This window comes from Ovis canadensis, chromosome 5, assembly GCF_042477335.2.
Source record: "Ovis canadensis isolate MfBH-ARS-UI-01 breed Bighorn chromosome 5, ARS-UI_OviCan_v2, whole genome shotgun sequence".
Classification (NCBI taxonomy): domain Eukaryota; kingdom Metazoa; phylum Chordata; class Mammalia; order Artiodactyla; family Bovidae; genus Ovis; species Ovis canadensis.
The window spans coordinates 102,979,011-103,004,091 of record NC_091249.1 but is presented as its reverse complement, the minus strand read 5'-3'; the positions used below and the strand labels follow the sequence as shown (position 1 = coordinate 103,004,091).

Here is a 25,081-nt window from a genome sequence, read left to right as displayed (position 1 = left end):
AGAATTGATGCTTTCGAACTGTGGTGTTGAAGAAGATGCTTGAGTGTCACCTGGACTGCAAGGAGATCCAACCAGTCAATCCTAAAGGAAATAATCCTGAATGTTCATTGGAAGGACTGATGCTGAAGCTGAAACTCCAATACTTTGGCCACCTGATACAAAGAACTGACTCATTGGAAAAGACCCTGATGCTTGGAAAGACTGAAGGCAGGAAGAGAAGGGGAAGACAAAGGAAGAGATGGTTGTATGGCATCACCAACTAAATGGACATGAGTTTGAGCAAATTCCAGGATATGGAGAAGCTTGGCATGCTGCAGTCCATGGGGTCACAAAGAGTCAGGCACAACTGAGCAAGTGAACAACAACAAAACTGAAGATGTGGGTGACATACTGGAGGAAGTGATATTTTTATTAGTCCTTAAGAACGTCAAGGCTGTATATTGTCACCCTGTTTATTTAACTTATATGCAAAGTACATCATGAGAAACGCTGGGCTGGAAGAAGCACAAGCTGGAATCAAGATTGCCAGGAGAAATATCAATAACCTCAGATATGCAGATGACACCACCCTTATGGCAGAAAGTGAAGAGGAACTAAAAAGCCTCTTGATGAAAGTGAAAGAGGAAAATGAAAAAGTTGGCTTAAAGCTCAACATTCAGAAAACGAAGATCATGGCATCTGGTCCCATCACTTCATGGCAAACAGATGGGGAAACAGTGGAAACAGTGTCAGACTTTATTTTGGGGGGCTCCAAAATCACTGCAGATGATGACTGCAGCCATGAAATAAAAAGACACTTACTCTTTGGAATGAAAGTTATGACCAACCTAGATAGCATATTCAAAAGCAGAGACATTACTTTGCCAACAAAGGTCCGTCTAGTCAAGGCTATGGTTTTTCCAGTGGTCATGTATGGATGTGAGAGTCGGACTGTGAAGAAAGCTGAGCGCCGAAGAATTGATGCTTTTGAACTGTGGTGTTGGAGAAGACTCTTGAGAGTCCCTTGGACTGCAAGGAGATCCAACCAGTCCATTCTGAAGGAGATCAACCCTGGGATTTCTTTGGAAGGAATCATGCTAAAGCTGAAACTCCAGTACTTTGGCCACCTCATGCAAAGAATTGACTCATTTGAAAAGACCCTGATGCTGGGAGGGATTGGGGGCAGGAGGAGAAAGGGATGACAGAGGATGAGATGGCTGGGTGGCATCACTGACTCGATAGACGTGAGTCTAAGTGAACTCCGGGAGTTGGTGATGGACAGGGAGGCCTGGTGTGCTGCAATTCATGGGGTCACAACGAGTTGGACATGACTGAGCGACTGAATTGAACTGAACTGAACTGAAGGGAGAGTTAGGAAATGTTGAGTTGTGGGGGTTGAGGAAGGCATAAGACTATTTGGACAAATGCAAAGAGGAGGACTTAAACTTATCAAGTAGAATAACATGACCAAAAGTTTTGAATATTGAAATTTCAGTTCCTTTTCTTTAGTGTAATAGAAACCATAGCAACTGATCAAACCTCCACTCAACAAAAGCAAAATATAATATTTGTATAAATTAGGAGTTTGGGATTAGCACATACGCACTACTATACAGAAAACAGGTATACAGGACCTACTGTATGGCACAGAGAATTATACTTGTTACCTTGTAATACGTACAATGGAAAAGAATATGAAGACAACTGTATACACACACACACACACACACACACACGTATGTTATTGTTTAGTTGTTTATTCATGTCCAACACTTTGTGACCCCATCTGGTGGCTCTGTCTGTGGAATTCTCCAGGCAGGAATACTGGAGTGGGTTGCCATTCTCTTCTCTTGGGCAGCTTCCTGACCCAGGGATAGAACCCAGGTCTCTAGCAATGAATGTGGATTCTTTACCACCTGAGCCATCAAGGAAGCCCTCATGTACATATAAGCTAACACATCACTGTACATTAACTATACTTCAATTTCAAAATTTTTAAAAATGAAATTCTTGGAAAAAAATCAGTGGGAACTCAATATTTTAAACTTGTTTTCTAGCTCCATCACTACCAAGACGGTTCATAGCCATAGCTGTGTCAACCATCAACTCTTATGCCTATCTCCAGAACAAAGACTCAGATCTCTGAAATGCTGATGAAAGAAATCAAATCCTTGGATGTCTTAGGGCAGGAAAATTCAAGAAGGCTCTAAAACATAGGTTATTGCTATAAAGCAAATAAGTATCCAGAGATGTTAAAGCAATACGAAGAGACACAAGAGTAGCTTAGTAGATCTTTCAGTGTCTATGATATGACTACTGAAGAAGAAGTGGGCATCAGAGGATGAGATGGCTGGAAGGCATCACCAATGCAATGAACATGGACTTGGGCAAACTCCAGAAGATGGTGAGGGACAGGGAGGCCTGGTGTGCTGCAGTCCATGGGGTCGCAAAGAGTCAGACATGACTGGGCGACTGAACAATAAGAAAAACAAAAATGAAAGTATTTAGTAAGCAATTAAAATTAGATGAATTTGAATCTATAACATAATGGTACTTAAAGGAGAAATTTATGGTGATGTATTTTTTTAAATGGTTAAAATGAAAAATATGAGTGTTCAGTTCAGTTCAGTCACTCAGTCGTGTCCGACTCTTTGTAACCCCATGAATCGCAGCACACCAGGCCTCCCTGTCCATCACCAACTCCCGGAGTGCACTCAGACTCACATCCATCGAGTCAGTGATGCCATCCAGCCATCTCATCCTCTGTCGTCCCCTTCTCCTCCTGCCCCCAATCCCTCCCAGCATCAAAGTCTTTTCCAATGAGTCAACTCTTCGCATGAGGTGGCCAAAGTACTGGAGTTTCAGCTTCAGCATCATTCCTTCCAAAGAAATCCCAGGGTTGATCTCCTTCAGAATGGACTGGTTGGATCTCCTTGCAGTCCAAGGGACTCTTAAGAGTCTTCTCCAATACCACAGCTCAAAAGCATCAATTCTTCGGCGCTCAGCTTTCTTCACAGTCCAACTCTCACATCCATACCTGAACACTGGAAAAACCATAGCCTTGACTAGACGGACCTTTGTTGGCAAATGTCTCTGCTTTTGAATATGCTATCTAGGTTGGTCATAACTTTTCTTCCAAGGAGTAAGCGTTATTTAACTTTAATGCAGAGTACATCATGTAAAATGCCAGGGCAGATCAAGCACAAGCGGAAATCAAGATTGCCGAGAGAAATATCAATAACCTCTGGTATTCAGATGACACCACTCTCATGGCAGAAAGCAAAGAGGAACTAAAGAGCATCTTGATGGTGGTAAAAGAGTGAAAAAGCTGGCCTAAAACTCAATATTCAAAAAACTAAGATCATGGCATCTGGTTCCATCACTTCATGGCAAATAGATGGGGAAAAAAATGGAAACAGCGACAGACTTTATTTTCTTGGGCTCCAAAATCACTACAGACAGTGACTACAGTAATGGAATTAAAAGACACTTGCTCCTTGGAAGAAAAACTATGAAAAACCTAGACAGCATATTAAAAAACAGAGACATACTTTGACAACAAAGGTCCGTATAGACAAAGCTATGGTTTTTCCGGTAGTCATATATGGTAGTGAGAGTTGGACCATACAGAAGGCCGAGTGCCAAAGAATTGATGCTTTCGAACTGTGGTGTTGAAGAAGATGCTTGAGTGTCACCTGGACTGCAAGGAGATCCAACCAGTCAATCCTAAAGGAAATAATCCTGAATGTTCATTGGAAGGACTGATGCTGAAGCTGAAACTCCAATACTTTGGCCACCTGATACAAAGAACTGACTCATTGGAAAAGACCCTGATGCTTGGAAAGACTGAAGGCAGGAAGAGAAGGGGAAGACAAAGGAAGAGATGGTTGTATGGCATCACCAACTAAATGGACATGAGTTTGAGCAAATTCCAGGATATGGAGAAGCTTGGCATGCTGCAGTCCATGGGGTCACAAAGAGTCAGGCACAACTGAGCAAGTGAACAACAACAAAACTGAAGATGTGGGTGACATACTGGAGGAAGTGATATTTTTATTAGTCCTTAAGAACGTCAAGGCTGTATATTGTCACCCTGTTTATTTAACTTATATGCAAAGTACATCATGAGAAACGCTGGGCTGGAAGAAGCACAAGCTGGAATCAAGATTGCCAGGAGAAATATCAATAACCTCAGATATGCAGATGACACCACCCTTATGGCAGAAAGTGAAGAGGAACTAAAAAGCCTCTTGATGAAAGTGAAAGAGGAAAATGAAAAAGTTGGCTTAAAGCTCAACATTCAGAAAACGAAGATCATGGCATCTGGTCCCATCACTTCATGGCAAACAGATGGGGAAACAGTGGAAACAGTGTCAGACTTTATTTTGGGGGGCTCCAAAATCACTGCAGATGATGACTGCAGCCATGAAATAAAAAGACACTTACTCTTTGGAATGAAAGTTATGACCAACCTAGATAGCATATTCAAAAGCAGAGACATTACTTTGCCAACAAAGGTCCGTCTAGTCAAGGCTATGGTTTTTCCAGTGGTCATGTATGGATGTGAGAGTCGGACTGTGAAGAAAGCTGAGCGCCGAAGAATTGATGCTTTTGAACTGTGGTGTTGGAGAAGACTCTTGAGAGTCCCTTGGACTGCAAGGAGATCCAACCAGTCCATTCTGAAGGAGATCAACCCTGGGATTTCTTTGGAAGGAATCATGCTAAAGCTGAAACTCCAGTACTTTGGCCACCTCATGCAAAGAATTGACTCATTTGAAAAGACCCTGATGCTGGGAGGGATTGGGGGCAGGAGGAGAAAGGGATGACAGAGGATGAGATGGCTGGGTGGCATCACTGACTCGATAGACGTGAGTCTAAGTGAACTCCGGGAGTTGGTGATGGACAGGGAGGCCTGGTGTGCTGCAATTCATGGGGTCACAACGAGTTGGACATGACTGAGCGACTGAATTGAACTGAACTGAACTGAAGGGAGAGTTAGGAAATGTTGAGTTGTGGGGGTTGAGGAAGGCATAAGACTATTTGGACAAATGCAAAGAGGAGGACTTAAACTTATCAAGTAGAATAACATGACCAAAAGTTTTGAATATTGAAATTTCAGTTCCTTTTCTTTAGTGTAATAGAAACCATAGCAACTGATCAAACCTCCACTCAACAAAAGCAAAATATAATATTTGTATAAATTAGGAGTTTGGGATTAGCACATACGCACTACTATACAGAAAACAGGTATACAGGACCTACTGTATGGCACAGAGAATTATACTTGTTACCTTGTAATACGTACAATGGAAAAGAATATGAAGACAACTGTATACACACACACACACACACACACACACGTATGTTATTGTTTAGTTGTTTATTCATGTCCAACACTTTGTGACCCCATCTGGTGGCTCTGTCTGTGGAATTCTCCAGGCAGGAATACTGGAGTGGGTTGCCATTCTCTTCTCTTGGGCAGCTTCCTGACCCAGGGATAGAACCCAGGTCTCTAGCAATGAATGTGGATTCTTTACCACCTGAGCCATCAAGGAAGCCCTCATGTACATATAAGCTAACACATCACTGTACATTAACTATACTTCAATTTCAAAATTTTTAAAAATGAAATTCTTGGAAAAAAATCAGTGGGAACTCAATATTTTAAACTTGTTTTCTAGCTCCATCACTACCAAGACGGTTCATAGCCATAGCTGTGTCAACCATCAACTCTTATGCCTATCTCCAGAACAAAGACTCAGATCTCTGAAATGCTGATGAAAGAAATCAAATCCTTGGATGTCTTAGGGCAGGAAAATTCAAGAAGGCTCTAAAACATAGGTTATTGCTATAAAGCAAATAAGTATCCAGAGATGTTAAAGCAATACGAAGAGACACAAGAGTAGCTTAGTAGATCTTTCAGTGTCTATGATATGACTACTGAAGAAGAAGTGGGCATCAGAGGATGAGATGGCTGGAAGGCATCACCAATGCAATGAACATGGACTTGGGCAAACTCCAGAAGATGGTGAGGGACAGGGAGGCCTGGTGTGCTGCAGTCCATGGGGTCGCAAAGAGTCAGACATGACTGGGCGACTGAACAATAAGAAAAACAAAAATGAAAGTATTTAGTAAGCAATTAAAATTAGATGAATTTGAATCTATAACATAATGGTACTTAAAGGAGAAATTTATGGTGATGTATTTTTTTAAATGGTTAAAATGAAAAATATGAGTGTTCAGTTCAGTTCAGTCACTCAGTCGTGTCCGACTCTTTGTAACCCCATGAATCGCAGCACACCAGGCCTCCCTGTCCATCACCAACTCCCGGAGTTCACTCAGACTCACATCCATCGAGTCAGTGATGCCATCCAGCCATCTCATCCTCTGTCGTCCCCTTCTCCTCCTGCCCCCAATCCCTCCCAGCATCAAAGTCTTTTCCAATGAGTCAACTCTTCGCATGAGGTGGCCAAAGTACTGGAGTTTCAGCTTCAGCATCATTCCTTCCAAAGAAATCCCAGGGTTGATCTCCTTCAGAATGGACTGGTTGGATCTCCTTGCAGTCCAAGGGACTCTCAAGATTCTTCTCCAACACCACAGTTCAAAAGCATCAATTCTTCGGCGCTCAGCTTTCTTCACAGTCCAATTCTCACATCCATACACGACTACTGGAAAAACCATAGCCTTGACTAGACGGACCTTAGTCAGCAAAGTAATGTCTCTGCTTTTGAATATGCTATCTAGGTTGGTCATAACTTTTCTTCCAAGGAGTAAGCGCCTTTTAATTTCATGGCTTCAATCATCATCTGCAGTGATTTTGGAGCCCAAAAAAATAAAGTCTGACACTGTTTCCACTGTTTCTCCATCTATTTCCCATGGAGTGATGGGACCAGATGCCATGATCTTCGTTTTCTGAATGTTCAGCTTTAAGCCAACTTTTTCACTCTCCTCTTTTACTTTCATCAAGAGGCTTTTTAGTTCCTCTTCACTTTCTGCCATAAGGGTGGTATCATCTGCATATCTGAGGTTATTGAGATTTCTCCTGGCAATCTTGATTCCAGCTTGTGTTTCTTCCAGTCCAGCATTTCTCATGATGTACTCTGCATATAAGTTAAATAAGCAGGGTGACAATATACAGCCTTGATGTGTATAATTAATATTTTATTAGTTTTAATATATAGGGTAATGTTAGCATATCAATAAAGTTATACCTTTAATTAAGTATATATTGATTTATTAGTGAGTGGTAAACATTCTTCTCTGTGCATGTATGTAGGAAGGAGTTAATAAAAAATGCTAGTAATACAATCATTTCTAGGAAAAATACAAATTGTACCAAAAATAGGAATAAATTTTTAGGACCTGTGAAACCCATGCAAATGAAAACATGTCAGAAGCTAAAGAGTACTTCATACAGAAGGTGAGAGATGATGCAGTTTATATTCATTCAAATATGGCAGAACAGACGAATTGCAAAGATGCACCAAGATCACAGATTTGTTATCTCATTTCTTTTCAATTTGTGCCACATTCCCTAGCATGTGGGACCTTACCGGGGATCGAGCCCATGGCCCCTACACTGGAAGGAAGAGTCTTAACCACCAGGCTGCTAAGGAAGTCCCTGTTATCTCATTTTTTATGAAGTAGGGCCCCCAGCTTGCCCTTACAAATATAACAAGATATTAAATGAGGCAGGTCTATCTTTTTTTTTTTTTAAATTTCAGGTCTATCTTTTCAATGCCCCTATAGACCAGCTCAGTGTTTGACGGTGACAGGGCATTGGTTAAGCATCACTGCAAGATTTAAAGAACAAATCACTCTCGGGAAAATGCATGGTGCTGAAAACATTAACTTGTAAAGCATGAACTTAAAAAACCATGTTGATCTCACAAGTCACGTCATAAAGTGGATCTCAATCCACTGTCCAGGAATTCTCATTTGAAACAGCTTCAGACAAGCATTAGGATCTGTGGTCCTAACAAAGAACAAAGTGGTGATAACCAAGTAACCTGAAGTGATCTGAGACGAGTGGTCTTTCTCTTCTGGAACCATCAAAACTCCTATAATTCTGGGAAGATACGAAACTGTATTACTATAACCTTAGAGAACATCAATACAATGCTTCAGGAACTCTCAGAAAGTGGAAAACCAAGTAGACAAAAAAATGAATGAAGAGTTAAATCTACAAGATTATTATTTAGAATGGGTTTAACTACAGCTACCCATTTGGAAATAATTTTATTTGTGCAATGCTTTTTGTGCTGTTCAAAGTTTTTGGCATGTACAAAAAAATCGTGATACTTTTGAACATTCAAAATATTATGGCTAGTTTTTGTATTAAATATTTGAGTTTAATAAATTAAGTGGTAGACAAGGAATAAATGCTATTGAGTGATCCTTGGACATTAAAGTATCATAGAATAGTCATTTTTTTAAAAAGTGACACATGATTACTAAATGATTAAAACTCTGTTAGAACCTCAGCGGCCAATACCATTTGAACAATGCAGATTCCATTAGAATGAGGAGAGGAACGCCTGGCTCCTGGGTGCCATGTGCAACAAGAACCAATAGAAATTGATCCAAAGACTCAGTGAGCATGGCCTCTGTGCCCTTTGGTAGATCAGAGCTGACCTCCCTAACTAAATGGATAGCGAATGAGAGAACTTTCATGTTAAGGATGAAATCTATGGATACAATACAATGTAATCAAATCTATAGACATGATTAAAGGAAAAGAAATAAACATTCAAAGTAACCAGAAATAACACTGATCGGGCTGAAAATGACTCAAGGAACCATCCACCCTATGAGCAGGTGGGCCAGGAAGAATCTTGGAAATGACAAGAAATAGAACGTAAAAAACTGATGAGCTTTTTCATTGCTGAGATACAAATGACTTACAACGTATGTAAGTCTCAGGTGTACAACGGATGAGCTTATTTACAGAAACTCAGAGAAACTCAGACATTGCAGCTAGGTGGACACAGAGAATCTCCACGTGATGTACACATGTATATGTGTCAACAAAGTAGCTTGAAAATGACTAATTCTAAAGAAGTACAATCAGAATTCTACAACACCGGGCCTCATTGTTTCTTACCTTTCCAGGCTTGAGCTCAATGGTGATCAAGCCCTTTGTTTGGCCTGCCATGCAGACAGTGGTCCCTGCTACAGACAAAAGCTCATCCACCAGGCTCACACCATCTTTCTGGAGCACAGCAGCTGTTTTGTTAAATGTGACTCGCCAAAAGACCTTGACATCTTCGAAGGCTCTAGGAACAAAGCAAAACCTATGCCAGTGCAGTCAAAAACTGCATTATTCCTGAGGCTAATGTAGAATATATTACCACTACGTCTGAAGTGCACCTCTTCATTCAATACCAGCATTATCTCTCCCACTGAGAATGTTGAAAATAACCAGTTCTGCCCGCTACAGTTAAGCAATTAAGGCCAGAGTTTACGTGGCATTCTTTGACCACACTTCATTCAGTGATGATTAAGTATTTCTTGAAATATAATTCTGGATGCTATGTATCAGAAATATGAAAATAAAAATTATAGAGAACCGTTGCCTTGAAGTAAACGTTCCTCATTTGTCTTTTAACAAGAAGCTTTCTAAAGGAAAAACAGTACTGCTAAAAATGGTCGTTACTATAAAGGAGAAGAGATGATCTACCCTTTCTGATAATATTTAGACACAAAATGGAAAAGGTAACACTGACACACGCATCTGTCTGCATCCCAAGTGCACATACATCATGAACACTCAGATGTGTGCTATACTGTACTAAGCTGTAAGCAAAATACTGGTAATCCAAATCTTCCTAAATAGTACGTGGTTGTACATGCAGAGTGACAGAGAATAGTAAACGTGATGAAGTGATGACCGACATAATCTGACATCTGCATGGTACTTAGTTAGTTCAGTTCGTTAGTTAGTTCAGTCGCTCAGTCGTGTCCGACTCTTTGCGACCCCATGAATCGCAGCACGCCAGGCCTCCCTGTCCATCACCATCTCCCGGAGTTCACTCAGACTCACGTCCATCGAGTCCGTGATGCGATCCAGCCATCTCATCCTCTGTCATCCCCTTCTCCTCCTGCCCCCAATCCCTCCAGCATCAGAGTCTTTTCCAATGAGTCAACGCTTCGCATGAGGTGGCCAAAGTACTGGAGTTTGAGCTTTAGCATCATTCCTTCCAAAGAAATCCTAGGGCTGATATCCTTCAGAATGGACTGGTTGGATCTCCTTGCAGTCCAAGGGACTCTCAAGAGTCTTCTCCAACACCACAGGTTAAACTCATCCATTCTTCGGTGCTCAGCCTTCTTCACAGTCCAACTCTCACATCCATACATGACCACAGGAAAAACCATAGCCTTGACTAGACAGACCTTAGTCGGCAAAGTAATGTCTCTGCTTTTGAATATACTATCTAGGCTGGTCATAACTTTTCTTCCAAGGAGTAAGCGTCTTTTAATTTCATGGCTTCAATCACCATCTGCAGTGATTTTGGAGCCCAAAAAATAAAGTCTGACACTGTTTCTAATGTTTCCGCATCTATTTCCCATGGAGTGATGGGACCAGATGCCATGATCTTCGTTTTCTGAATGTTGAACTTTAAGCCAAATTTTTCACTCTCCTCTTTCACTTTCATCAACAGGCTTTTTAGCTCCTCTTCACTTTCTGCCATAAGGGTGGTGTCATCCACATATCTGAGGTTATTGATATTTTTCCTGGCAATCCTGACTCCAGCTTGTGTTTCTTCCAGTCCAGCGTTTCTCATGATGTACTCTGCATGTAAGTTAAATAAGCATGGTGACAGTATACAGCCTTGACATACTCCTTTTCCTATTTGGAACCAGTCTGTTGTTCCATATCCAGTTCTAACTGTTGCTTCCTGACCTGCATACAGATTTCTCAAGAGGCAGGTTAGGTGGTCTGGTATTCCCATCTCTCTCAGAATTTTCCACAGTTTATTGTGATCCACACAGTCAAAGGCTTTGGCATAGTCAATAAAGCAGAAATAGATGTTTTTCTGGAACTCTCTTGCTTTTTCCATGATCCAGCGGATATTGGCAATTTGATCTCTGGTTCCTCTGCCTTTTCTAAAACCAGCTTGAACATCATGGAGTTCACAGTTTACGTATTGCTGAAGTCTAGCTTGGAGAATTTTGAGCATTACTTTACTAGCATGTGAGATGAGTGCAATTGTGTGGTAGTTTGAGCATTCTTTGGCATTGCCTTTCTTTGGAATTGGAATGAAAACTGACCTTTTCCAGTCCTGTGGCCACTGCTGAGTTTTCCAAACTTGCTGGCATATTGAGTGCAGCACTTTCACAGTATCATCTTTCAGGATTTGAAACAGCTCAACTGGAATGCCATCACCTCCACTAGCTTTGTTCGTAGTGACGCTTTCTAAGGCCCACTTGACTTCACATTGCAAGATGTCTGGCTCTAGATTAGTGGTCACATCATCATGATTATCTGGGTCGTGAAGATTTTTTTTGTACAGTTCTTCTGTGTATTCTTGCCACCTCTTCTTAGTATCTTCTGCTTCTGCTGGGTCCAGACCATTTCTGTCCTTTATCGAGCCCATCTTAGCATGAAATGTTCCCTTGGTATCTCTAATTTTCTTGAAGAGATCTCTAGTCTTTCCCATTCTGTTGTTTTCCTCTATTTTTTTGCATTGATCGCTGAAGAAGGCTTTCTTATCTCTTCTTGCTATTCTTTGGAACTCTGCATTCAGATGCTTATATCTTTCCTTTTCTCCTTTGCTTTTCACCTCTCTTCTTTTCACAGCTATTTGTAAGGCCTCCCCAGACAGCCATTTTGCTTCTTTGCATTTCTTTTCCATGGGGATGGTCTTGATCCCTGTCTCCTGTACAATGTTACGAATCTCATTCCATAGTTCATCAGGCACTCTATCTATCAGATCTAGGCCCTTAAATCTATTTCTCACTTCCACTGGATAATCATAAGGGATTTGTTTTAGGTCATACCTGAATGGTCTAGCGGTTTTCCCTACTTTCTTCAATTTAATTCAATTCTTCTTGAATTTAGCAATAAGGAGTTCATGATCTGAGCCACAGTCAGCTCCCGGTCTTGTTTTTGTTGACTGTATAGAGCTTCTCCTGGCATGGTACTTAATAAAGTATTAAATGTTCAAGGCAGCCCTAATCAGGGCTCAATCACATCCGACTCTTTGCAACCCCATGAACTATACCCTACCACGCTCTTCTGTCCATGGGATTTTCCAGTCAAGAATACTGGAGTGGGTTGCCATTTCCTACTCCAGAGAAACTAGAGTATTTGAACACTGACATAAAATTCCACATCACTTTCTTCTACCAACATTTCATCCTGCTTCTACCATTTTATAAATGCAAATTAAACACTATGTAGACACACAGCATGTTATGTCTTCTATATAGATATAAACAAACCTGTTTGGCTGCCTTGTAACAATAAGTTTCAGACTGCTCATCTCAGTTTCTTCACCCAGCTCCAGTCTACTCTGGGACTCCTCACTGAATCCTATAATGCCATTGTGAAGATCACTCCCTGGAAAGAAAAATAGAAGATGATGATATACCAAAGACTTTAAAAGGTCTCCGTTTCCCTCATCTATTCAGCTCAGATGGTATTAAAGCGAGAAATTCACAAGTGAATGGGGCAGGCAGGAGCTACAACTTTTAAAAGATCTTTACCCAAAACAGACTAGAATTAAAATGGTCACATCAAGGTAGTTGACACTGTGAGAACAAAGGACCTAAAGAAAGAAAACATTAAAGCCTGCTACCCACACTGATACACACACTCATCTCTCCCTGAAGAGGCTCTACTTTTTATTTCAGTCCCTGATACTGCTGTTTAAAGTCAGCACATCCTGATAGAATATAAGTTCTACTGAATAGCCATTGTTTTATTTAGCGCTGTATCCCTGGTACCAAGAACGGTGTCTAAAAAATATTTAGTGAATCCATGACCTTCGTCTGATTGGTTTACTTCCCTATAAGAAAGTTGACCAAAAGGCCGTTGATGTTAAACATTTGGTTATTTTCCCCAGAGAAAAAACGGAACTATTAAGGAACTCTTTGGAATCTCAAAGTAAAAGAAAACTCCTCTGCGCAACTCTTGAGGTTAGAGGCACCATCATACTACACAATTGTGTCAAAAACTGGAACAAACCCGCAGCCCACACTATGCTGAAGTAGTCACTCCAAACCCTGGCCAACACATAAGCTAGCGTCTCAGACAAGAGACATTATCAGTAAACAGCTCCTGCTGCTTTCTATTTCTCAATAACTCAGTTTTGCAAAGTGATTCTGAAAGCAATGACCCAGCGGAATCAGTCTCAAAAACCACCTGTAGCCATCACCCTGAAACCTGAAACTCCAAGTAGACAGAACTTCTGCAAGGAAACAGAAAACTACTGATCTGTCTCGAAAGTGTGAGTAAATGTGGAGCCTGCAGCTTAGGGACATGCAGATGATGGGCCACTCTTGTCCTGGGGGCTCATGGGTGTTTTATCTCAGCCATTGCCCATCCTCATCCTCACTAATTAATCACTACGACTGCATCTTAGTCCTGCTTTGGAACCTGACCTTAAGTCTTTTTCTTCAGCAGCAATTCTTCTCTTGTCACTTTGAGTAGGAATTTCTTTTCTCAATTAACAACAAACAGATTATAACCATCTCAAAGCAGAACTTGCATTTTCTTTTTCAATGTAATAGTGACTAGCATGGTCCTAAGGAGTATAATACTTTCCTTGCAGCATCTACAATGATAAACTTTATGTCCAGTTTCTAGTAAGATGAATCAAGACTTCCAGAGTGCCAATGATCAGAAACAAAACTAAATAAACTATTTTCCCCTGATTTGTCTTGAGCGTTTGTTCTAATTTCTAAATGTGAAACGATTATGAAGGTTAAAGATAAGAGGAATCAGCAAAATTAATGATATAGTTAAAAGATAAATACTAATTTAAAATAAAAGGCCAGATAAGGAGAAGACAGGAACATTCACAGAGTAAGGGAAGTCAGGGTATTTGATGTACAAAAGTGCTGATGAATTACACCACATGGCTCTAAGAGGAGTCAATCATTTGCCACATGTCTAAGATGCTTGGTGTTGGACAGAGAAGAAAAACATTAGAGAACTTCACTGAGGCTCAACTGACTGACTGGTAAGTTAGGTTCAGAGCTGGCTGATGGGAACTGCCTGATGAGTTAGACTCAGAGCTGACCTATGGGTAAGCACTGGTATGCCATACTGACATAGTATTAGTGAACCATGTTGGTATGCGTTGGTATGCCAAACTGACTGAGGAGCACGTCCATTCCAGTTGGAGCACAGCTGCTATTCTGAGTCCCTAAGGGACCCTAACCACCACCACCCTAACCAATATAACATCTCCCATGATCCAGTAACTAATGGAGTAATGCTTCGGAGAGCAAAAAGCCTCCATCAACTATTGTGATTGGTCTGTACCTCTGTCAAACTACTTGCTAAATATTTTGACCGTCAACTCTGATCTTATTCAAATAAATATAACAAAATATTTATGTCATGGAATGGGGGAAGAGACTGTTGATTTAATTTTAAAAGAAATATATAGGTGGCATTAAGTTAATGTGAATCAAACTCAGTAAATAACTTGGAGAATAGAATCTGCATTTACAATATTCAATAAACTGGATGATTAGGAATAAATGATAATTGTATAAATTTGCAGGGTTACATAAATGGGACGATGTTGGGTATAAAAGGAAGTTACACAAGTGCAAAATTATGACTGAATTATAACTGAACAGCTAAAATAAAATTCTAGGAAACACCAAATCTTGCAAGTGGAACATAAACATGTTTATTCTAAAAGTTTTCTTTTATTAAAAAAAAAGAAACATAAGGCATAGACTGCTGCTGCTAAGTTGCTGTTAAGTCATGTCAGTGATGTCCGATTCTGTGCGACCCCATAGATGGCAGCCCACCAGGCTCCCCTTCCCTGGGATTCTCCAGGCAAGGAGTGGGTTGCCATTTCCTTCTCCAGTGCATGAAAGTGAAAAGCGAAAGTGAAGTCGCTCAGTCTTGTCCGACTCTTAGCAACCCCACAGACGACAGCCTACCAGACTCCTCCGTCCATGGGATTTTCCAGGCAAGAGTACTGGAGTGGGTCACCAGTGCTTTCTCCGAGAGCATAGACACTAAATGATTTAATCAGGGCCTCTGAATTAATGGTTGAGCTAAGTCAAAATTATATACTTCATGATTTTTAATTTTCTTTCCACTATACTGTTCTATTATAGTGTCATCTGAAACTCTAAAACACTGTGTAAGACTTACTAATGTTTATACAAAAGGGTAGACCAGGTAAGAATCATGAGATAGCCTTGTCAATACTCTAATTAGCGTTAAGTATATTGACAGGTTGAGCTAATCCACTTAAAAAAATACAGTATGATTTCAGAGAAAAATTGCAAATCATCACTAAAAAATTTTCAAACATGCACATATACACAACACAAACATTCCCAATAGTACAAAAGTTATATAAACTACATTGGTTCAAAAGCAGAACAAAAGGGAATAGTTATAATCTATTTCCCAACAGACATAAACAATTTTCTGACAATGACATCTTAGACTTTGCAATGGATTAATAACAGTGGTTGAGAAATTCAGAATGAGATTTCAAAATAGGACAGGCAATCATGTTGGGGTGATTAAATTAAGTATTTTCCAGAAGATATGCATGAATTTACAATGGAGTATTACTCAGCCGTTAAAAAGAATTCATTTGAATCAGTTCTGATGAGATGGATGAAACTGGAGCCAATTATACAGAGTGAAGTAAGCCAGAAAGAAAAACACCAATACAGTATACTAACACATATATATGGAATTTAGGAAGATGGCAATGACGACCCTGTATGCAAGACAGGAAAAAAGACACAGATGTGTATAACGGACTTTTGGACTCAGAGGGAGAGGGAGAGGGTGGGATGATTTGGGAGAATGGGAATTCTAACATGTATACTATCATGTAAGAATTGAATCGCCAGTCCATGTCTGACGTAGGGTGCAGCATGCTTGGGGCTGGTGCATGGGGATGACCCAGAGAGATGTTGTGGGGAGGGAGGTGGGAGGGGGGGTCATGTTTGGGAACGCATGTAAGAATTAAAGATTTTAAAATTTAAAAAATTTTAAAAAAAAAGAGAAAGGAAAAGAAAAAAAAAAGTTTATATATATTGTGGAAGTACAAATGTATAGAATGTTTAGTTAGCTCTGAGCTAAGTGACATTTACAGTCCGTTAAACTCTAGCCTGGCATCTCAGAACAACGTGATAAGTTTCTGTTAGGGTTTCACGCCACCGGAAAACAAAGTTTTAATGATCCACTATGAGTGATTTCCCTGGTGGCTCAGACAGTAAAGCGTCTGCCTACAATGCAGGAGACCCATGTTCACCCTCTGGGTCGGGAAGGTCCTCTGGAGAAAGAAATGGTAACCCACTCCAGTACTCTTGCCTGGAAAATCCCATGGATGTTGGAGCGTAGTAGGCTACAGCCCACAAGGTCGCAAAGAGTTGGACACGATTGAGCAACCTCTATGTAATCTATGAGTGATTCAAGTAATTCACCTTCTTAAATTAAATTCAAGCTAGAATAATCTTATTACAAATTCTGTACCACAAAGGCACATGTTTAACCCCATCACTCCAAATATATACCTGTAATAATGATCATGGCAAAAGCTGCAAAGCCAGCGTCATCCTCTCCCTTCACGATCTGTGCTCCCCCTTGTGGGTCTGTGAGAAACACATAGAAGAATTCCTGTCCCTCGGGGTCACCGTCATCCACAATTGGAATCGACACTTTACGTTCTCTTTCTCCATCTACAAACGCAAGGATGAGAGTTTGCGCTCCAAAATCTTCTTCTTCGGTTGCCCATGTTAGGTTGGAAATCCCATGGCTGTCAGGAAAAGGCAATGCATTTGGTTCCTTCTGAGCAGATGTTTCACCGAAAGTTCTAACTGTTACGCTGACATTGCCAGCAGACCCACCAGTTCTCCGGACAAGAACCTCTGCAGCATTCAACGTGCCATTCTCCATTTCCTCTTCGACGTAAACAACAGGGGGCCCAAGACTAAATGTTCCATGAACGGAGGTATCTGTAGTTATAGTGGCTGCATTAGGCTTCTCAGACATGGCAGAGGTCCCAGCAAGAGTGACAAGGTCCTCAGGGATGGGAGATACGCCAGCCACCTCCGTAACCATGGCGACCACTTCGGTGGGCTGTGGAATGGCAGTAATCTCAGTTGTGTCAGGGTGTGTGGTAGCAGAGCTGGTTTCCAGAGGAAGGGCTGTGTCCACTGCTGCGGTCACAGCTGTCTTGGTGAAAGAAGTATCCGTTCCTGCCAGGTCATCATTATCCAATATTGTGATCACTGCCACGCTGAAATCTCGATTCAGGCGTGGTCTCCAATTAGCATCAAATTTTGGCAATCCTTTAATTTCCACTGAAGTTAGATTAATGTAAAAAATTTCTTCTATCTCAGGAAGCTCATCATCAATAATAATTATTTCAAAATCAACCTCAACTTGGAATTTTCGGAAAAGCAGTTCCCCATTCTGAACAGCCTCAAAGTCTTCCTGGGGCTTTGCCCTCCCTGCAGTTGTCTGATAGGAAACTTTAATAAGCTCCCCGCGGAACCCAAACAGTCTTTGTACATGTAATCTGATCATCTGTGTATCCTCCGACACAACGATATTTCTTGAACTGGGGGAAAATTGAAAGACTCCCATCGGTTCAATTTCAGCAACAGTGAAACCTGACCTGGAAAAAAAAAATTAAACCATGAGAGAACTGATAAAAACCGGGGCTACCACTTGCAGAGAGTCATCTTTCATGCATGGAAGATGCTGCTCATGAGGGCGTCTTAAAAATGACATGCCCCTTCAAATTCCGTAAAACCCTACTAACTTATTGATGAATATACCAGAGCACAAGAAATGAGCCAACAGGAGTTGCAGTGGCAGGTGACAGGACCTAACAAGTGTTAGCAAGGTGAGGCGCTCAGAGGTCACTGGTCTGTTTCTCCAATCACCCCACAGCAGCTCTTTGAAGGATCTGAAATGGCAGGTTCTCTCTCATAATCAGCACACAGGGGACCAAAATCAAAGTCTCACTGGATGTCGGTCAGATTTCCGATCTACCAGGCAGGAAGAGTTGCCCCTCCTAGATGTAAAAATCCTTGCTGGTTTCAGCTGGCCGGTAACGGGACTGTTTTCTCACACAAATGTTGCTAAAATCTTATATATGAACTGGAAGAATCATCCGTGATTGACACTAATCGGTTCTTAGTGCTTTCATGTGGAATTCTGTGGGCTTCCCTCGTGCCTCAGCTGGTAAAGAATCCACCTGCAATGCGGGAGACCTGGGTTTGATCCCTGGGTTGGGAAGATCGCCTGGAGAAGGGAATACCATTCTCGCCTGGAGAATTCCATGGACTATATAGTCCATGGGGTCGCAAAGAGTCAGACATGACTGAGTGACTTTCACTTCACTTCATGGAATTCTGTTGTGATTTAATCAGTTATCTCAGAAGTAACACCAGTAGCCCATCAGCCTAATCCAGACCACAGACATCATCTCTCTGGCTAATAGATTTTTTTTTCATCTAAATTTAAATGCATTCAGGGAGGACAACTTAGAGCCATCACTTTCTATTGTCAGTCATAGTTATGAGTTCAGACAGCCTAGGTTCATATCATGGCCCAAAACTTATCATCTGTGTGACACTGAGCCCATTATACAATCTATCTGTGACTTGTTTTATCTATAAAATGGGACTAACAATAGTATCTATGTCATATGGTTAGCATGAACAGTAAAAGTAGGAGTAAACGAATCTGAATACATACACATATATAGAGGCAATGCCTGGTCTAGGGTAAGCACTATAAAACTGTTAGCCTGAATTACTTTGCTATACAGCAGAAATTAACACAACACTGTAAGTCAATTATACATCAATAAAATAAATTAAAAATTAAACTGATAGCTATTACTGTTCTCATTAAAGGCAACTGAATTTGTTAACCTAAAATACGTTGTGTCCACTTTTTGATTGTGTTAAATCAAAAGCCATACTGAATTATACCAACCAATATCTCCCATACATAAGCGTGTACACAAATATACTTGAACACACATTGGTTTTGCCCACACACTTTTCCCAGTTTCCAAATAAGTAAACTAAAGAACAGGAAGATTATGTAACTTTCCCAAAGTCACACAGCAAGTAAGTGACAGAGGCAGGATTAAACCCAGGAGTCTGGCTCTAAGATCTGTTCTCTGCTGTTCTGATCAACCCCATCCCACATATGAGAAAAGTCAACTGCTTTTGGTTGGGACATATTTACCTGCAAATATACTGGTATAATCTAACTCAAAAGTCACAGTATTATCCTACTACGATTTCTTATTCCTACTCTTTGTCAATAAGGAAAATCCGGTATTTGGGGCTACCTTTTCAGAAGACAGTTCCCTTTTAAAATAGATGGCTTTGCCATCATGGTTCTTACTGGAGACGGCACCTCAAGCCAGCATTCTCGAGCCAGAGGTCATGATAAACTCTCCTCATGCAAGCAGCGTGTGGTGTGGCATCTTTGGCATGCCAGCCATGTGTTGCTCTGAACTAAAACTGGTTTTGCCTTTCCTTCAAGGAGAAAAATCCTTCTGTCTTTTTTGTTTGATTCAGTAAATTCCAGCTTATCCCTCGGGGACTTTCTTGGCTAAAAATCAAGGGGGTCTTACCGAAGCTGAGCCCCACCAGGGACACTGCTCTGCACTCCAGAGAGATGAACGACAAAGGCCTCCAGCCGCCCGGGGCTTGGGTGTGTCCAAAGCAAGACTCTTTTACTTTCTTCTCCATGGGAAAAGGAAAGCCTCCCTGACAGGGAACAGGAAAAAGGAAGCAGGGTTTCATTTCTCTGAGTTCTTAAATTGGGATTCAACTCTTAAAAATATAGTGAAATCTTTCCTTTTCCAAAATTCTACGACGGTCTACAAAAGGTAAAACATTTAAAAAGTCAGTGGTGGGGGCAGGGTGTAAATAAGTTTAGAGGAAGCTCCGTAGACCACATAAACCTTGCCTTCAATCCTGTCTATTCTACAAGGTAGAGGTCAAACCATCCAACACTGGCATATCACTGACCCTCACAGAACTAATGGTATAACTACAAAATAAAGTGGAGAAAGTAACAGCTGCTTTACTGTCAGAAATATTCAGTTGAACACATACATGGATATAAGAGTGTCTTTTTTTTTTTATTATTGTATTGGGACTGGGATCCCTATAGCTCAGATTAAATTGAAGAAAGTAGAGAAAACCACTAGACCATTCAGGTATGACCTAAATCAAATCCCTTATGATTATACAATGGAAGTGAGAAACAGATTTAAGGGACTAGATCTGATAGACAGAGTGCCTGATGAACTATGGATGGAGGTTCATGACATTGTACAGGAGACAGGAAGCAAGACCACCCTCAAGAAAAAGAAATGCCAAAAAGCAAAATGGCTGTCTGAGGAGGCCTTACAAATAGCTGTGAAAAGAAGAGAAGCCAAAAGCAAAAGAGAAAAGGAAAGATATAAACATCTGAATGCAGAGTTCCAAAGAATAGCAAGGAGAGATAAGAAAGCCTTCCTCAGCAATCAATGCAAAGAAATAGAGGAAAACAATAGAATGGGAAAGACTAGAGATCTCGTCAAGAAAATTTGAGATACCGAGGGAACATTTCATGCAAAGATGGGGTCAATAAAGGACAGAAATGGTATGGACCGAACAGAAGCAGAAGATATTAAGAAGAAATGGCAAGAATGCACAGAAGAACTGTACAAAAAAGAGCTTCACGGCCCAGATAATCACAATGGTGTGATCGCTCACCTAGAGCCAGACATCCTGGAATGTGAAGTCAAGTGGGCCTTAGAAAGCATCACTATGAACAAAGTTAGTGGAGGTGATGGAATTCCAGTTGAGCTATTTCAAATCCTGAAAGATGATGCTGTGAAAGTGCTGCACTCCATATGCCAGCAAATTTGGAAAACTCAGCAGTGGCCACAGGACTGGAAAAGGTCAGTTTTCATTCCAATCCCAAAGAAAGGCAATGCCAAAGAATGCTCAAACTAGTGCACAATTGCACTCATCTCACACGGTAGTAAAGTAATGCTCAAAATTCTGCAAGCCAGCCTTCAGCAGTACATGAATCGTGATTTTCCAGATATACAAGCTGGTTTTAGAAAAGGCAGAGGAACCAGAAGTCAAATTGCCAACATCCGCTGGATAATGGAAAACGCAAGAGAGTTCCAGAAAAACATCTATTTCTGCTTTATTGACTATGCCAAAGTCTTTGACTGTGTGGATCACAATAAACTGTGGAAAATCCTGAAAGAGATGGGAATACCAGACCACCTGACTTGCCTCTTGAGAAATCTGTATGCAGGTCAGAAAGCAACCGTTAGAACTGGACATGGAACAACAGACTGGTTCCAAGTATGTCAAGGCTGTATATTGTCACCCTGCTTATTTAACTTCTATGCAGAGTTCATCATGAGAAACACTGGTCTGGATAAAGCACAAGCTGGAATCAAGATTGCCGGGAGAAATATCAATCACCTCAGATATGCAGATGACACCACCCTCTGGCAGAAAGTGAAGAAGAACTAAAGAGCTTCTTGATGAAAGTGAAAGAGGAGAGTGAAAATGTTGGTTTAAAACTCAACATTCAGAAAACTAAGATCATGGCATCCAGTTCCATCACTTCATGGCAAATAGATGGGGAAACAGTAGAAACAGTAGCTGACTTTATTTTTTGGGCTCCAAAATCACTGCAGATGGTGATTGCAGCCATGAAATTAAAAGACGCTACTCCTTGGAAGGAAAGTTTTGACCAACCTAGACAGCACGTTAAAAAGCAGAGACATCACTTGCCAACAAAGTCAAGGCTCTGGTTTTTCCAGTAGTCATGAATGGATGTGAGAGTTGGACTATAAAGAAAGCTCAGCACCGAAGAATTGATGCTTTTGAACTGTGGTGTTGGAGAAGACTCTTGAGAGTCTTTTGGACTCAAGATCCAACCAGTCCATTCTAAAGGAGACCAGTCCTGGGTGTTCATTGGAAGGACTGATGTTGAAGCTGAAACTCCAATACTTTGGCCACCTGATGTGAAGAGCTGACTCATTTAAAAAGACCCTGATGCTGGGAAGATTGAGGGCAGGAAGAGAAGGGGACGACAGAGGATGAGACAGTTGGATGGCATCACCGACACAATGGACATGATTTTGAGTAAACTCCGGGAGTCGGTGATGGACAGGGAGGCCTGGCATGCTCTGGTCCATGGGGTCGCAAAGAGTCGGACGTGACTGAGCGACTGAACTGAACTGAACTGATAGCTCAGATGGTGAAGTATTTGCCTCCAATGCAGGAGACCCAGGTTCAATCCCTGGGTCAGGAAGATCCCCTGGAGAAGGAAATGGCAACCCACTCCAGTATTCTTGCCTGGAGAACCCCATGGACAGAGGGACCTCACAGGCTACAATCCAAAGGGTTGCAAAGAGTCAGACATGACTAAGTGACTGGCACGCATGGGCCACATTAGGTTTTTAGAGTTACTTTTAACAAACTCCTCATGTATAAACCTGGGGTTTCCCAGGTGACTCAGTGGTAAAGAATCTCCCTACTATGCAGGAGATGTGGGTTTAAACCCTGGATCAAGAAGATCTTCTGGAGTAGGAAATAGCAACCCATTCCAGTATTCTTGCCTGGGAAACCCCACGGACACAGGAGCCTGGCAAGCTACAGTCCATGGGGTAGCAAAGATTCGGACATGACAGCAACTAAGCAACATGCTTAAACAGAGCAGGCTGCTGAAGACCATCATTTTCAGGTCAGGTATGACGTTTTTAATTTCAGTGCAATTCTGATCACTTAAATATGAGAAGACTGGATTAGAAGGCAAACAGCTAGCTCATTCATTGTCCAGAGTGAAGAGGATCCTAGAAAATTAGTGGCCAATGATACATTTCCACGTTCCACAGATAAAACCCTAGAAAAGACACAACTCACCTACTTTGGGGGTCATGTTGCCAACAGCAGTGAATTCAGGGATTTCTGACCCAGGAACGTATCCAGCTGCCCAGGAAACCTTGAGAGAGCCATATGTGCCTCTCCTAGAAATCACAGCTTGGCTTGTCCCGGCAGCGATGTCCGTGAGTGGAAAAGCAGTAGATTCAAACCCAACCTGAGAGGAAAAAATGCTTAGAATATTTTCTTTTTCTCTAAAGGTTCCTGTTTTCTGAGGAGTGGGTTAAAACTCAACTTTCTCTTTGTTTACACAATATATTTCTCTGCTCTAAAATACTTTTGATTAAAGAATAGTATTTAAGAAATGGAACCTGAATTTTGAAACTGTATCCTATTTCTAACTTTGATTATAGTTATAGCTTTATTATCAAAATGTGAATTCCAAATTAACAGTATCTAAAAATACAATTGTAACTATGGTTAAATGAAAAGATTAAAACTGGCATTTTAATGACTTGCTATGGGTCTTTATATGGGACTATAAAGAAAGCTTGGAGAAGGCAATGGCACCCCACTCCAGTACTCTTGCCTGGAAAATCCCATGGTTGGAGGAGCGTGGCAGGCTGCAGTCCACGGGGTCGCTAAAAGTCAGACACGACTAAGCAACTTCCCTTTCACTTTTCACTTTCCTGCATTGGAGAAGGAAATGGCAACCCATTCCAGTGTTTTTGCCTGGAGAATCCCAGGGATGGTGGAGCCATCTATGAGGTCACAGAGTCGGACATGACTGAAGTGACTTAGCAACAAAGCAACAAATAAAGAAAGCTGAGCGCCGAATAATTGATTCTTTTGAACTGTGGTGTTGGAGAAGACTCCTGAGAGTCCCTTGGACTGCAAGGAGATCCAACCAGTCCATCCTAAAGGAAATCAGTCCTGAATATTCATTGGAAGGACTGATGCTGAAGCTGAAACTCCAATACTTTGGCCACCTGATGCGAAGAGCTGATTCATTGGAAAAGACCCTGATGCTGGGAAAGATTGAAGGCAGGAGAAGGGGATGACAGAGAATCAGATGGTTGTATGGCATCACTGACGCAATGGACATGAGTTTGAGTAAACTCTGGGAGTTTGTGATGGACAGGGAGGCCTGGCGTGCTACAGTCCATGGGATCACAAAGAGTCAGACACGACTGAGTGACTGAACTGAACTGATGGGTCTTTATAGAAACTGTTCTGTCTAAAACTAAACTTTGACTTCTTTCTGAGATACAACAATGAATTTATAAAATGAGCACCATGAACTCGATTTTCTATTAAGGATTTTTTCAGCCTTTGATTCAATTTAACATCTTTTTTTGAGGATCAGAAACCTTCCAAGATTTGTTTAAATGATATTTTTTATCCACATAAAGTAAGATCTGGTTTTTAGGGCCAACCTTCCCAGAATACCGTATAAATCTAGATTTATAGATAAAATAAGTTCTGGTCAGAGAATAGAAATAAAACCAGATTCCTGGCTTCACATTATTATTTGGACAACTTAGTTTACCTCTTTTGGTCCCAATATCTATAAATTTGGGATACCATAGGATCAACAGTTCTATATTAAGGCTCATTCTCCCCATTTTAAATTGGACTGGAAAGGAGCAGAAAAGTGTGAGATGGCCACAGGACAGCTTCTGAAGCCACAGAAAAGAAAAACAACTTCAACTTGACACCCGTCTAGATTCCCTATTACAGCAAGCTTTCTGCTTAGTAACTGCCAAAATCTGTAGTATATCTCAGCTCATGCTTGCTACATAGTTAAAGGCTGTTTGAAAGTATCCTAGCAACATCACATGTGCGCAACACACACACACACACACACACACACATACACACACACTCAAATACTGGTAAGGAGTATAGAAGGATACACCAAGGACAGGAACACACTCTGACTGGCCGTGACCTAGCCCTTTGAGGTAACACAGTGTTGTAAGCAGAGACAAGGAATAGAAAATAGTTCACTACACCA

The 25,081-nt window shown here is 41.1% G+C and overlaps 1 protein-coding gene across 1 annotated transcript in view; it reads right to left on the bottom strand.

The window, feature by feature from the left end:
* ADGRV1 (adhesion G protein-coupled receptor V1) overlaps positions 1–25,081 on the bottom strand; it is a 566,629-nt gene that overhangs the window by 332,297 nt on the left and 209,251 nt on the right. Inside the window, exons 72-76 of the mRNA XM_069590116.1 lie at positions 23,107–23,281; positions 19,797–19,932; positions 16,708–17,813; positions 12,424–12,541; positions 9,083–9,254 (exon numbers count right to left, since the gene is read on the bottom strand). Coding sequence (XP_069446217.1) covers positions 9,083–9,254; positions 12,424–12,541; positions 16,708–17,813; positions 19,797–19,932; positions 23,107–23,281 — 1,707 coding nt within the window. The remainder of the gene's footprint in view (positions 1–9,082; positions 9,255–12,423; positions 12,542–16,707; positions 17,814–19,796; positions 19,933–23,106; positions 23,282–25,081) is intronic.